Source organism: Crotalus tigris, unplaced genomic scaffold (assembly GCF_016545835.1).
Source record: "Crotalus tigris isolate CLP2741 ecotype Arizona unplaced genomic scaffold, ASM1654583v1 scf7180000017545.3456711, whole genome shotgun sequence".
NCBI lineage: Eukaryota > Metazoa > Chordata > Lepidosauria > Squamata > Viperidae > Crotalus > Crotalus tigris.
Window position 1 is genome coordinate 309,458 of NW_024096464.1, and position 12,778 is coordinate 322,235.

The 12,778-nt window shown below is 36.5% G+C and overlaps 1 protein-coding gene across 1 annotated transcript in view; it reads right to left on the bottom strand.

Moving 5' to 3' along the window:
* The window catches only part of LOC120299909 (cytosolic phospholipase A2 epsilon-like), a 43,695-nt gene that overhangs the window by 2,192 nt on the left and 28,725 nt on the right, over nucleotides 1-12,778 (bottom strand). The window contains exons 11-18 of the mRNA XM_039325257.1: nucleotides 11,187-11,346; nucleotides 9,779-9,915; nucleotides 8,536-8,758; nucleotides 5,832-5,946; nucleotides 4,277-4,414; nucleotides 2,603-2,710; nucleotides 1,122-1,313; nucleotides 282-448 (exon numbers count right to left, since the gene is read on the bottom strand). Of these exons, the coding sequence (XP_039181191.1) occupies nucleotides 282-448; nucleotides 1,122-1,313; nucleotides 2,603-2,710; nucleotides 4,277-4,414; nucleotides 5,832-5,946; nucleotides 8,536-8,758; nucleotides 9,779-9,915; nucleotides 11,187-11,346 (1,240 nt within the window). The remainder of the gene's footprint in view (nucleotides 1-281; nucleotides 449-1,121; nucleotides 1,314-2,602; nucleotides 2,711-4,276; nucleotides 4,415-5,831; nucleotides 5,947-8,535; nucleotides 8,759-9,778; nucleotides 9,916-11,186; nucleotides 11,347-12,778) is intronic.

Genomic DNA, 12,778 nt, shown 5'->3' on the forward strand with positions numbered 1-12,778 from the left:
TGTGAAATAGATTGCAACCTCTTTCTGTGATTTTCAGCATTGCAGTTTCTGAAACTGCAAGGGAAACTGAAATAGAAACAAAGAAGGGTGGCATGGAAGATTTTGGAAGACTGAAAACTAAAATTTAAAAGAGATTGTGAGAATGGGATATATTTAACCTTGAGGAAAAATGAATGCAGCAATGTTTAAAAGTATTATAGATTAGGCAACTGCTGTTATTTTTACACCATACAAAGAATGATTATTTCATTACAAATAAAATCAGCATTATGTCTTCTAACCTTGATTTGTGATCCTCCAGTATAATTGAAATGCAGAATGACATCCACTTTCCTCTCTGGCCTGAGAAGCGGAGGGCAACTGGTGTCAAAGAAGAAAGCTGTATCTACAAGTTCCAAATGTTCTGTAGAATCTTTCAGTTGATTGGGGGATTCATCAAGCATTGTATCTACAACAAACATTTCAAAAGTAAAATCAATACCCACAGAGGCCATCATCAGGGGAAAACAAATGCTCCTAGACTTCCTTCTTGCCAATACCCATCCCACCATGGATCTATTTGCTAAACAATTCATTTTCATCAGGATTCAGGGCCAATTTCTTTTAATCTTCTGACCTAATGAAGAGAACAGCACTTAGGCTGTAAATGAATAGCTGGAAAGAGTCTTTTTTCCTACTGCAGGGAGCAAGTTCAACTTCCTTGATTCCCATGCATTCCATTCTAAGGACCAATTTATCTCCTAAACCAGGTAGAGTCCCAGATCCAGTTAATCAATGACATTTTTATTTATTAAATTGTTATTTATTTATTTGTATCCCATCTTTATTATTTTTACAAGTAATTCAAGGCAGAGAACATACCCCACACAACCACCACCTCCTATTGTCTCGACAACAACAACCTTGTGAGGAAATTGGGCTGAGAGAGACTGACTAGCCCAAGGTCACCCAGCTGGTTTTCATGGCTAAAGCAGGACAAGTAGTCATGGTCTCCTGCTTTCTAAAGCCTGGTGCTTTAACCACTAGACCAAACATTTTCTTTGTAATGAGAAAAATGCAATCAACTAGACAATTGTGGATTTCTAATAATACATAAAAACAATCAGATGCTGCCGTGATACCTTTCCATTTAGTAAATTGTTGATGCTGTACATATTCATTATGCATTTGGAGTCCTTTTAAAAAATTGTTATACTTGGACACTGCTGGACGATCTGTTAAAATATCCCGTAGAGTATTGGAAAGACCTCCAGCAGGAGTCAACATGCGAGTTGGCATCTCATGAGGTTTCTCCAGTATATCAGGCACTTCATCTAAATACAAACAATGGAAATAAACTTCATCTAAATAATGAATAAGAGTCTTATACTAGTGTATGATGCAGTTCAGATGATACCCAAAGATGAACAATTGACCGTGGGTGTGAATAGTTTTTCTTTCTCTCACACATGTATATGCATCTTAAACTCTACATCAAGTGGGAGTTTAGATTTCAGTAGGCTGACACAAAAAAGTCTAGTTCCTGAATTTTATTTTGATGTTTATTACACAATGGATTAAAAACCAGATTCTCTCCAGGTGTTTTGCATTACATTTTCTGAAGTTCCTTATCATTGGCAGTGCTTGCTGGAACCTTTGGGAGTAGAACAATTTTACATTTATATCTGCTATTGAAATTTTTCACCATGCATGAATATTTACCAAGCAGATACTCTTCAGGACTACAAAGGCATGAGAAGGCTTCATAAAAGAACTGAGTAGCTTTGTGAACCAAACTGAAGCCATGATGTTGAACTTGTAAGGCATAATAATAAGCAAATGATATTTTTATATTGCAAAGATAATGATGGCTAACACTTAAAGTTTAACTGGAGCTAGCTGCTCTGCTCTCGATTTAACTAAACTAGCAGGAGTGTCATACAGAAGGAACAAGGTACATAAAAAGTATTCTTATATTATGTGTTTGAAAAGATATAAAATATTACTTTGCCCTTTGAAGCAACAACAAACCATTAGCCAAAATTAACCTTTGCTCTCTTAACTGGTAGTATATGACAATTTTTTCTTTCAGAGAAATATCTATTAAAATAATTTGTTTAAAAAATCAAATTACTGTGTTATTCCAAGATATTTTATAGTAAGTTGCAGATTAAAAAGTAATTTGGATAGAAAATTAGAGATAAAAAATTGAAATCAGGTAATGCAAAAAAAAAGGGAAACAAATTTTTAAAAAATGCCCAAAGGAATATAAGACCTAATCAACCACTGAAAAGTTACAAAACGATTGTTTCTTTTTTCCAAAATATTATTTTAGTTTGCATAAAATAAATGTAATTTTGCTGGGAATTTAATGGTGGTCCTAAATACATTAGTAGGTGTAGATTATGTAATGGTACATAACAGTACATAGTGTAATGGTATACAATATAACTATAAAATAATACATTATACTTAATAAGATAAAATTATACTGTATTTCTTCCCTCTTTTGTAGTCTGAATACATATTCCTCGGTATGAGGTTATCTGAATTTTCAGTTTGTACAGGCAAGACAGAAAAATATGGTAAAATTTCAACTTTGGAACAACTTTTCATAGTTTACCAATCTCTGTGACAGAATCTTGGGTCCATCTGTTCCAGAAATCTTCTGAATTGTCTGCCGCATGCCAGGCATCTAATAGATTCTTGGAAAATACACTACTCCATAATCCTTTGAAAGGAAGAGATCAGTGAAGTTAAAGCATTTTCCCCTTGAAACTTTATTTTATTGTTGAGATGGAGACAAAAAACAATGTTCTGTACATAGAACAGACAGTTTGGGAAACTCCATGTTTAACACAGAAATATATATATATATATGTAGATCTTTGGTTATTCGGGTTTTCTCCCGCGTAAAATTGGAAGAGTCTTGGTGACGTTTCGACGAAGTCCCATTCGTCATCTTCAGGCTGGTGTTTTCAGCTTCGTGCTTTGTTTTCAGCACAAAGCTGAAAAGACCAGCCTGAAGATGACGAATGGGATTTCGTCGAAATGTCGCCAAGACACTTCCAATTTTACGTGGGAGAAAACCTGAATAACCAAAGACCTACATACAAACACCTGCGAAAACCTCAGAATACATACATATATATATATATATATATATATATATATATATATATATATATATATATATATATATATTGTATTAGGGGCTGGGCATGGATCCAGAACATGCATGATTTGATCAGAAGGTGTTTTGAATGGGCAAAGTGGGGAAAAGGTACAGCCAGTGATTGTGGTGGCAACTAAAAAAAGGTTGGGAAAGGAAAGTGCTAGAAAGATGATGGGAAGGAGTGAGTGGCCCAGTTGGATATGCCAAGTTAAATTGCTGATGTGTGGTAGTAGCTCTCCCACCTCATCTCCAACCTTCCCAGTGTCTTTCTTTCCCTATCTCAGCTGCCATCCTTGAAGTCAAGCACCTGATATCCAACCTGCCCTCCTCTCTCCTGCTGATAGATTGCATATATATTCAAAAGTGATGGCAGCATGTGGTGCCAGTTAAGGGAAAGTAGGAAGAAAGAAAGAACTGCAGAAATTGGTGAAGTAGCCCACAAGCCATGCATAGAAGGACCAACATAGCTCTTCTTGCACTTCCTGCCTCTAGATTTTGCCTTGATCAAAACCTAGAACAACCAACATATTCTGGGATTCTATTTATTCAAACCATGGTCACCCAGAAAGCTCTGGCCGAGGTCATCTCTATTCTGGAACTTTAAAAAATCTCCCTGATTCAGTGGAATTCTTCACTGTTAGTCAACTAGTCATACTTACAGAGTAGTAAGAGTATAATTGCTTCTAGCAATATTGTTACATGAATTGTCCAGAAAACCATTGGAATTATTACTGTTAAATGCAGTCAGAACTGAAGCTATATTCTAAACATAGCTATCTTTGAAGAATTTATATCTTGTATTTTCCAGTTGCTTCTATTAGAACAGTTAATGACAAATAGTGAAGTGCTGCCATTATGTTAATTTCATTTCATTAAGAATACCATCACATTCTGAGGGGGAAGAGAGAGAGAGAGCTCACATCTTTTTCTGCCCTTTTTATATGCTACTGTATGATGATAAAGTTCTAGACTCTTTAAATAATGCTCACCCATTAGGAGTGAGATAATACTAGGTGTATTCAGCTGAGAATCTCGCTGCAAAGTGAATCCAGTTCTCCCCAAAACCCCGTAGATACCATTGATATCTTCAACAAGGGAAAATGCCCCTTAGAAAAAAGTCACCTTGCATAAAACATATCCTTGATTCTGGGAGTTTCTTCATTATGTGCCCCATGTAAAACTCGCTTCCAAAATTTTCAGCAGCAACAAAAGCTCCATATTTCGGAAATCCTACTTCATATGGTGTGAATTCTAACCACTCTGTAATGAAGTTCAACAACAACACATTTAGTATCATACCTTCACTATGCAGAGAAGGGATTCTTTCTTAGGTGGAACTACTTAAATAAATTATGTTCAAGGAATGATATGTCTTTTCAATGTTGACTAGCCTGATCTTAATAACACATGAAAGTCAACAATGATTCAACATTTTACTATTTTCCAAATCCATTGTTAGTTTTTATACCTGAAGTAAATGAAGGAAGGCAGCTTTCACCAAACATAAAAACATTTCAGAGGTCATTACATTTATTAAGCATTATCTACACTACAAAGAATTAAAAACACAAACTATTCAGAAAAGATAATACTGCACTTTGTGCTTTTTTCCCTTCTCTGTGCTCAGATATGTTTTTAATCACTTCTGGCACGTGTATCAGAGGTGTATATATACCTAAACAAATATACAAGATATGCATATACAAATGGAGTCTCCGAACTTTGATACATGTAGTATTTTCAGATTGACATTTTCAGAAGTTACCAAAGAAAGAATAAAAACTTAAGAATCAAGCTTTTTTAGATCTCTAAGAAAAATCTTTGTTTTCTGGGTTTTGAGAAATTGTTTGTATAGGCAATTCATATCAAGGAAACATTAACAGAATCCAAATGTTTTCTAAGCACACTGGTACTATGTAGAGCAGTGGTTCTCAAGCTTTTTAATGCCGCAACCCCCCAACCGGTCGTAAGTTGAGGACTAAACTGGTCGTAAGTCGAGGACTACCCAACTGGTCGTAAGTCAAGGAGCACCGCACATGCGTGGTGCCGCCCCCTGCGCCGGCCGAGGCGTAGCTGGCAAGCGGCAGAGACGGAGCAGGCCGACCACCGGCTGGGCCATCAGCTGGCCCAGCCCAAGGGAGGTAAGGACCCGCCGGAAAAGGGGAAAAAAATGGCAGACAGCCTTGCTTGGCGACCCCCGTGAAATGGTCGATCAACCCCAAATGGGGTCGCAACCCATAGGTTGAGAACCGCTGGTGTAGAGGAAGTGTAACATAAAGAGGCTACCAAGGCCCCAATAAAGTAGTGACCTTGTACTTGAGCTGAAATTGTGTCTCACTCTGTGATTATTTAAATGTCAATGACTTATTTTTAATATTGATATTGAGGTGCTTTATGCATAAGGATAAAAAGTCTTCAATCCATGGGTGGTCCATGTGATGTTTTGGCACAATACTGAAGTGAATTGCTAATGCCTGGATAGATTTTTTTTCAATTTCCCAATCCAGCCTATAGTCCTTGGATTTTCCCAAGCAGCCTCATCTGAAGATTGACCAAGTCTAACCTTACTTTACGCTTCCTGAAATCCATTATAGTGGATTATTAGTTTTGACTGTATAGATTGCAACTATTGTAAATTAAATCATTTGTATAGGAAATCCATCAGTAAAGTACGCACCTCTAAAATCTTTTGTGGTTATATTGTCTTTTACATTGAGCGCCAGATAGATTGGCAGAGGATTCTGACCTTTGTTCACTGCCCGTCGTTGCTCTGAGAGTTTATGGTGATTATTCTGTATTTTGTGAAAAAATAATAATGTACGTGCATTATAGATCTGGTTAATTTAAGTGAAATAGGCCTCATATCCACATAGAGCATCAATTTAAGGATAAAATTACAGTTTAAACACTAACCATGTTATTTTTCACAACACAGGATAATATATTGAGAAGGAAGGATTAAAAAATAGAATATTGGGGAGGGGGGAATGATATGACAAATAACAGCTGTGTGTCTGTATACAAAGTGTTGTAACACAGACAAAGAAGATTAATCCCCTTTTCCTGAACTCCTTATCCAGATTAGGGTTTCATGCAGCTGAACATAATTACAATCAGCAGGAGGAACCATAGCAAATAATTGTAGTTAGGGTGTCTGGGATGGAGAGGTTTTAAAAAAAAGGCAATACAGTCACAGTAACCATCTGATTGAAGCACATAAATAAAAGGTGAACAGTTCTGGCTGCAATCTTGACATGTTGATTCCCTACATACACTAGTAGTAGGGATAGTTCAGGTTTACCATCTCTTTCAAAACACGCTGGACTATTATGCTCTTTGATCCCGGGAGCAGGGCCAGATATAGACATGGTAAACCCCTAAACTATGGGAAGGTTGTAGAGATTCAACTTGACAAATATTATCAGAGAATAAGGCTGTATCACAACTGAACCTGGTAAGAATGCAGCCAAGATACATAATAAGCCTGCAATGAGATAGGGAAAGGTATTCTTTGAACAGAATGTATCAATGCATGCAGAAACAGAGCATATCTTAATTACTTAATGAGCTATGCAGGGGTGTGTGATTTATGGAGACTTTGATAGATGAAATTGGGGTTTGACTAACAAAAGCACTGTGGCATCATTTCTCAAGCCTTGTCCTTTTTGTTCATGCACCATGGTGTCGTAAACATGTTCTGAATCAAAGTGTCTATAGTTAAAAGTCTGTACACTTTTATCATTCAGATTCAGATGAAAGCAGGAGGATCTTGTGAGTGTTGTCCTCCGTGCATATCTTAGTAACTAATTCTGCATGGGCTGGCTTTGAAAAAGCATCTGAACATTTGAGGTGGTTCCAAATGACAGGGCAAGTAGCACAAGGAAGGCTGGTGGGATGGAGCTTATCAACAGATTTTTATTATTTATTAATTCAAAATGCTGGTTCTTTGAAAAGTTTGGAACCTATAAGAATGGCCCTAAATGAAGATATGGCGGACTTAGCATCTTAACAGGAAGGGTCACCTGCTTTCTCTACTTTTGCTGGATGGTGAAGACTGGAGAATAGATGTGTGAAACATATGGTAGGTTATTCTCTTGTACACTCTCTTGAGAAGCAAGTATATTTGAATTAGGGCTGTTCAAAAATACTCTTTCAAGGTGAGCTTGACTTGTGGTAAATACTAAAATAAAAGTGGGTTGTCCCATTATCTTTGCCAATATTTTTTCAATGCTCTTATAGAACTGGGACGTGCAGATTTGGTCAAACTGCAAATCTTGATTTAGCTTTTGAGAGCAGGTAAAATTAGCCACGTGCTGGGGTGAGGCAAAGTAAGTAATTTTATTTTACATTATTTCGTTGTGTTTGTTTCAACAGATGTTAATCATTAGGCATTATATTATTTACTGCACAAATAAATACCAAAGATGATGATGGTGAAGAATTTGAGTTCTGTTAATCATTATACACTGAGGAAACAGTGGCTAGGCACAACAATCGTTGTACAGAAAGATTAACAAATCTAATTCAGGGGATTAAGCAGAACAACCCTGGCAGGGCAAGCTATTATGTGAAAATAGGAAGCAAACATCACACTCGCTTATTCTGATGAAGTTATCTAGTTGGGTGATGAAATGTCTGCAAACAAACAACCAAGCTCAAAGAGTACCAAGAACTCCACAGTTAAACCCTGAGCTACAAATATTCTCTTCTATTGAAATCTAATTCATCTCATTAATGCACTATGGGTTATTGTTTTGATTTAGAAAGGTGTTTCAGTATAGAAGTTCATCAGGTTTTTGTTGAATTTAACTTCCAAATCAGAATCCTTCTGAATACAAGAATGTTTTAGACTTTCATTTTGTAGTATGGTATTTTAAAATTCACACATTATCCTTTTAATAACTACTCATAAAAGATATTTTGTTTCAAAATGTCTCAGAAATGTCAATTTTTTTCCATCCCTTTTCTCTCCCCACATCTTTTCCCCATGCTTGCTTCTGATTTTCATTTGACTATGGTTTCCTCCATTCTCCCTTATTCAGTTTACAACAAAGGATCCGAGGAAGAACCGAATTATATTTTTATGGCAGAACACAAAGCTAAAAAGAGCAGATATTGGTTTATCTACAGCAGGGGTGTCAAACTCAAAATGTCATGTGACATGTCGTGACATATTGTGACTTTTTCTCCATTGCCAGAGCTGGAGTGGGTGCGGTTTCGGCATGACGCATCCGGCCCATGGGTCAGCAGTTTGACACCCCTGATCTACAGTATAAACCCTGCTGAACTAAATAAGAAAGCATGATCATTAGAGAACACCATTCCTCTCCCAGAAGTTAAGAAACAACATAAGGAGATGCAGAAAAGGCCCGTTTGCATACCTCTTCATTCAGCATGGCTTCAATCATGAGTCCCCAAAGGTCTATAAAAGAAGACTTATATCCTGCGATGGTCCGTTGAGCCAACTCCTTATGGTAAGACTTTAACTTTTGCAAGGAAAAGGCACTCCTCTTAGATTTGGCTGCTTGCTTCCGAGCTTGCGAAATGATTTCACCAAGATCTTTATTTGACCAATTTCTATCTTCATACAATTTTGTCATAGTCCTGAAAAGACAAAAAGTACAATAGAAATTTCAACTTTTGTATTTATTAAAGCTCATTCTTCTCTAGCCTAAGACCAGAGGCAGATAACTCTTGATGGATTGGACTTGGAAATTCAACCATTATTAATTGTTAAGGTATGTTCACATATCTAAACTATTAAATAATACAGACAATGTTTTTCCTATATAATTTTTGCTGAAAATTTTCCAACTTTATGATTTGGGAAAATCACCCTGCACTTCTTCTGGAAGGGGACATACAATATTTCAAAACATAATACAATATTTAAATAAATAGATAAAAAAACCAGCTTTTTATCTTCCAGAATAAGTTAGTATCATTCACAAATGTCTATGTAATGTCTAATGTCTATGTATATTTATTTATGTTGTATGACTTTAGTATTACTATTCTTCTTCTTATCGTCTTTACTGCCCCCTCTTAGCACCCTTTGACTGCCAAAGACTTTTTGCAAACCAGAATATTCACTGTTATTGGAGTGATCTCTAGCCACATGCTGGCCACAGCCCCAAAAGTGGAATGAAGCCAGATTTACTTTAAAAAAAAAAAAAAAACACCTTTATGCTGCTTTTCCTTTAACATGGTTTGTTCCTCTATATGCCTAGTTATTATTTTTTTTTCTTTGATTACTGTTTCTATCAATTTCCCTGAGACAAATGTTATATGCACATACCTTGGCCTACAATCTTCCAGATCCCTTTTTTAAAAATTAACTACCTTCCAAACCTCTGGCAGTGAGCTAATTTGAGTAAGAAGATACATATTTTGCTAGATTGTCTGTAATTTCACATTTGAGTTCTGCCATCAGGATGCAATAATCTGTTCCTAAATATCTTCTCTTTCTACTTCAATTTGCTTTAATTATATAGTTGTATAGAATTCTCTGTAGTATATTCTACCTTTATCTGCTGAAGGAAGCTCTTATCACTCTAAGGCTCATTAAGATTCTTTAGAGTCTAAGCAATTGAAAGAAATCCCAAATAAAACACAGTCCGTTACCATGTGGTTCCGGATGATCCAGTCATATATGAAATACAGTCCAAAAGCTTCGTTCTCTGGAGACCCCAAAGCGTGCCATAAAGAGCTGTTAATGCTCTCATACCAGCTCCTGTTGTTGTCATAGCAACCACTGGGACCTGTTCAATTAAAGAAAAGAACATGTTATGATTGTGAAGGTAAAAAAAGTCCTCAAACAATTATGTTAAAATCTTTCAGCCTAATATATTTGATTTGTCATAAGTTTTCATTGATAGGCCTGTACTTCATCAAATGCCATATTTGACTGGGATATGTATGGGGGGGGGATAGATGGATTACTATATTAAAAAATACCTTACATAAATATAACAGACAAAACTGTATACACAGTTTTAACAGGGGAGATTAAAGAAAGACTCTCAAGTTCAAAAATGCCACAACAGCCAAACGTAAATACTACACTGCCAATCCTCAACTTACAACCATGACTACGAGCACAATTTCCATCATAAATAATTCCACTGTAAATTGAGTTGGACCAAGTTTTACAACACTTTTTACATTGGCTGATAAGCAAATTACTGCAGTCATTAAGCTAATCATATGACTGTGAATCCAGGTTCCTTAATTTTTTTTTGTTTTTTTTGCCAGAAATTGGCAAAAAAAAAGATCACAAATCATGATCACATAACTGCAGGTTTCTGCAACCAGTTATAAATGTGAGCCGACTGCAAAAAAAAAAAAAAAATGCAAAAAGGAAAGATAAAAAGAAATATGAAGAAGTAGCTTCTGAATGTTTTTTGCAGCAAATACTAATATGATTACAAAATTAGACCTTACTTTTTGGTTACAAAAGAAAAAACTCTCTTTTTTCTATTATCTAGTGTGTGTTTTTTCTAATCATCAAACCCCACAAATCATAAGTTCATTTTTTTTTCATACCAAAAATCTGTAAGGGGAGGCCCATAGATTCATAGTGGTTTAATACAGGTAGTCCTCAACTTATGACTATAATTGAGCCCAAAATTTCTGTTGTTCAGTGAGACATTTGTTAAGTGAATTTTGCCCCATTTTACGACCTTTCTTGCCATATTTGTTAGGTGAATCACTGAAGTTTATAACTTAGTAACTTGGTTATTAAGTGAATCTGGCCTCCCCATTGACTTTGCTTGTCAGAAGGTCACAAAAGGGGATCACGCGACCTTAAGCCACCGCAACAGTCATAAATATGAACTGAAGCAGCTGAATTTTGATCACATGACCACAGGGATGCTGCAAAGGTCACAACTTTGAAAAACAGTCATAAGTCACATTTTTCAGGGCTGTTGTAACTTTGAACGGTCATTAAACGAACAGTTGTAAGTTGAGGACTACCTGCACATGCAGTTTGGAGTGGATTGGGTTGATACTTGCTTTGAGCTCCACTTACTTCATGCTCGTTCAGGTCTTGCCCCAAAGAGAGAATAGTTTTCAGAGCTGCAGCAACCACTTTCTTTCGTTTCTGCAGGAAATTATTTTCACCTGAGCACAGACCATATCCTAGGCGCACATCAACAGCTTTTGGTCTTTTAAACAACAGCCACTGGGTCCTAAGGTAGACAAGGATATCCATTATAAATGTTGCTGCATTGTATTGGCTTAAATCTAGCAAAGAGACATTTATTAATCTCTGGGAGGACTAATCATATGCAACTCATTGTATCAGCCTATCAAGAGCCTTGGAAAGAACAAATAGCTTCATTGTGAAACATTGCAATATCAGGGCCACAACGAGTATTTTTGCAACAACCTGGATGGACAATTAACCAGGCATATGCAGAGAAACAGGGTAATGACCAGAAGCCAGCATGGATTCATTAAAAATGGGTCATGTCAAACAAATCTTATGGCTGCCTTGGACAATATGATTAGACTGACAGACCAGACTACAATCAAATTTCACTAAGGCATTGGATAAAGTAGATCATTGCCTCCTTCTTGATAAATTGGAACATTGAGCCCCATCCAACAAAATGTTATTCCATTGTGTGAAATGTAAGTTTCTGCATTTAAGCAGGAAAAAGTAGATGCATATGTACATGTCATAGGCAGTCCTCAACTTACTACCAGTTGTTTAACAATTATTCAGAGTTACAATGGATTCAAAAATGTTATTTGTGGCCCATCTTTGAAGTTATGATTGCCACTCAATAGTCACATGATTGCATTTCAGGCATTTAGCAACCAGATTGCGTTTATGATCAGCTGCAGCATCCTGGGGTCACATGATAATGTTTTGTGAGGTTTTTGGCTGTTTTGGGAGAAAAAATGGCCAAAAAAACCCAAATTGATAAGCCAGATTTAGACTTAAGACCATGTGAGTCACTTAATGGTTAATGGATCATTAACAACTATTGTGACCCACTTAACAATCATCATAAAAACAGTTATAAAATTAAGTCCAGTCACATTATGTCTAGACTTATGACTCCAATAACTTAAAACCAAAATTCTGGGGTTAATTGTGGCCATAGGTCAACAATTACCTATAGACAATACTTGTGAGATGAATTTGGTTATCTTGGTAGACTACAGATTGAGCCAGCAATGCCCCACAACTGCCAAAAGAGCCAAGAAGTAACAATGATGCTAATTTCAATTTTGTATGCCATCCAGAATCACATGCAACAAAATGGGTAACAATGAATGAACAAACGACTAAACAAATGAATGAATGGTTTCGCAAGCTGTCTGGATCCCACATGTGTGTATGGGGCTTGACTCATTTGCACAGCTCAGTTCCTCATAGGCTGCAGCCCGGTTCCAGTCCAGAATCTATGAGCTGGGAACCCCTGGATTAGAAGACTTCCAAGGTCAGTCCAACCCCTATGATTCTATGATTCAATCAAGCTGTGTTATAGTGATTGAATGTATCTATTTTTTTTCCTTTGTTCTAATCTTGTGTGGCTCTTTGAAATCCTATAACTTCTTCAAATTATCTCTAAATAGATAATTTGAAAGGGTGCAGGAGATAGCAGGTGT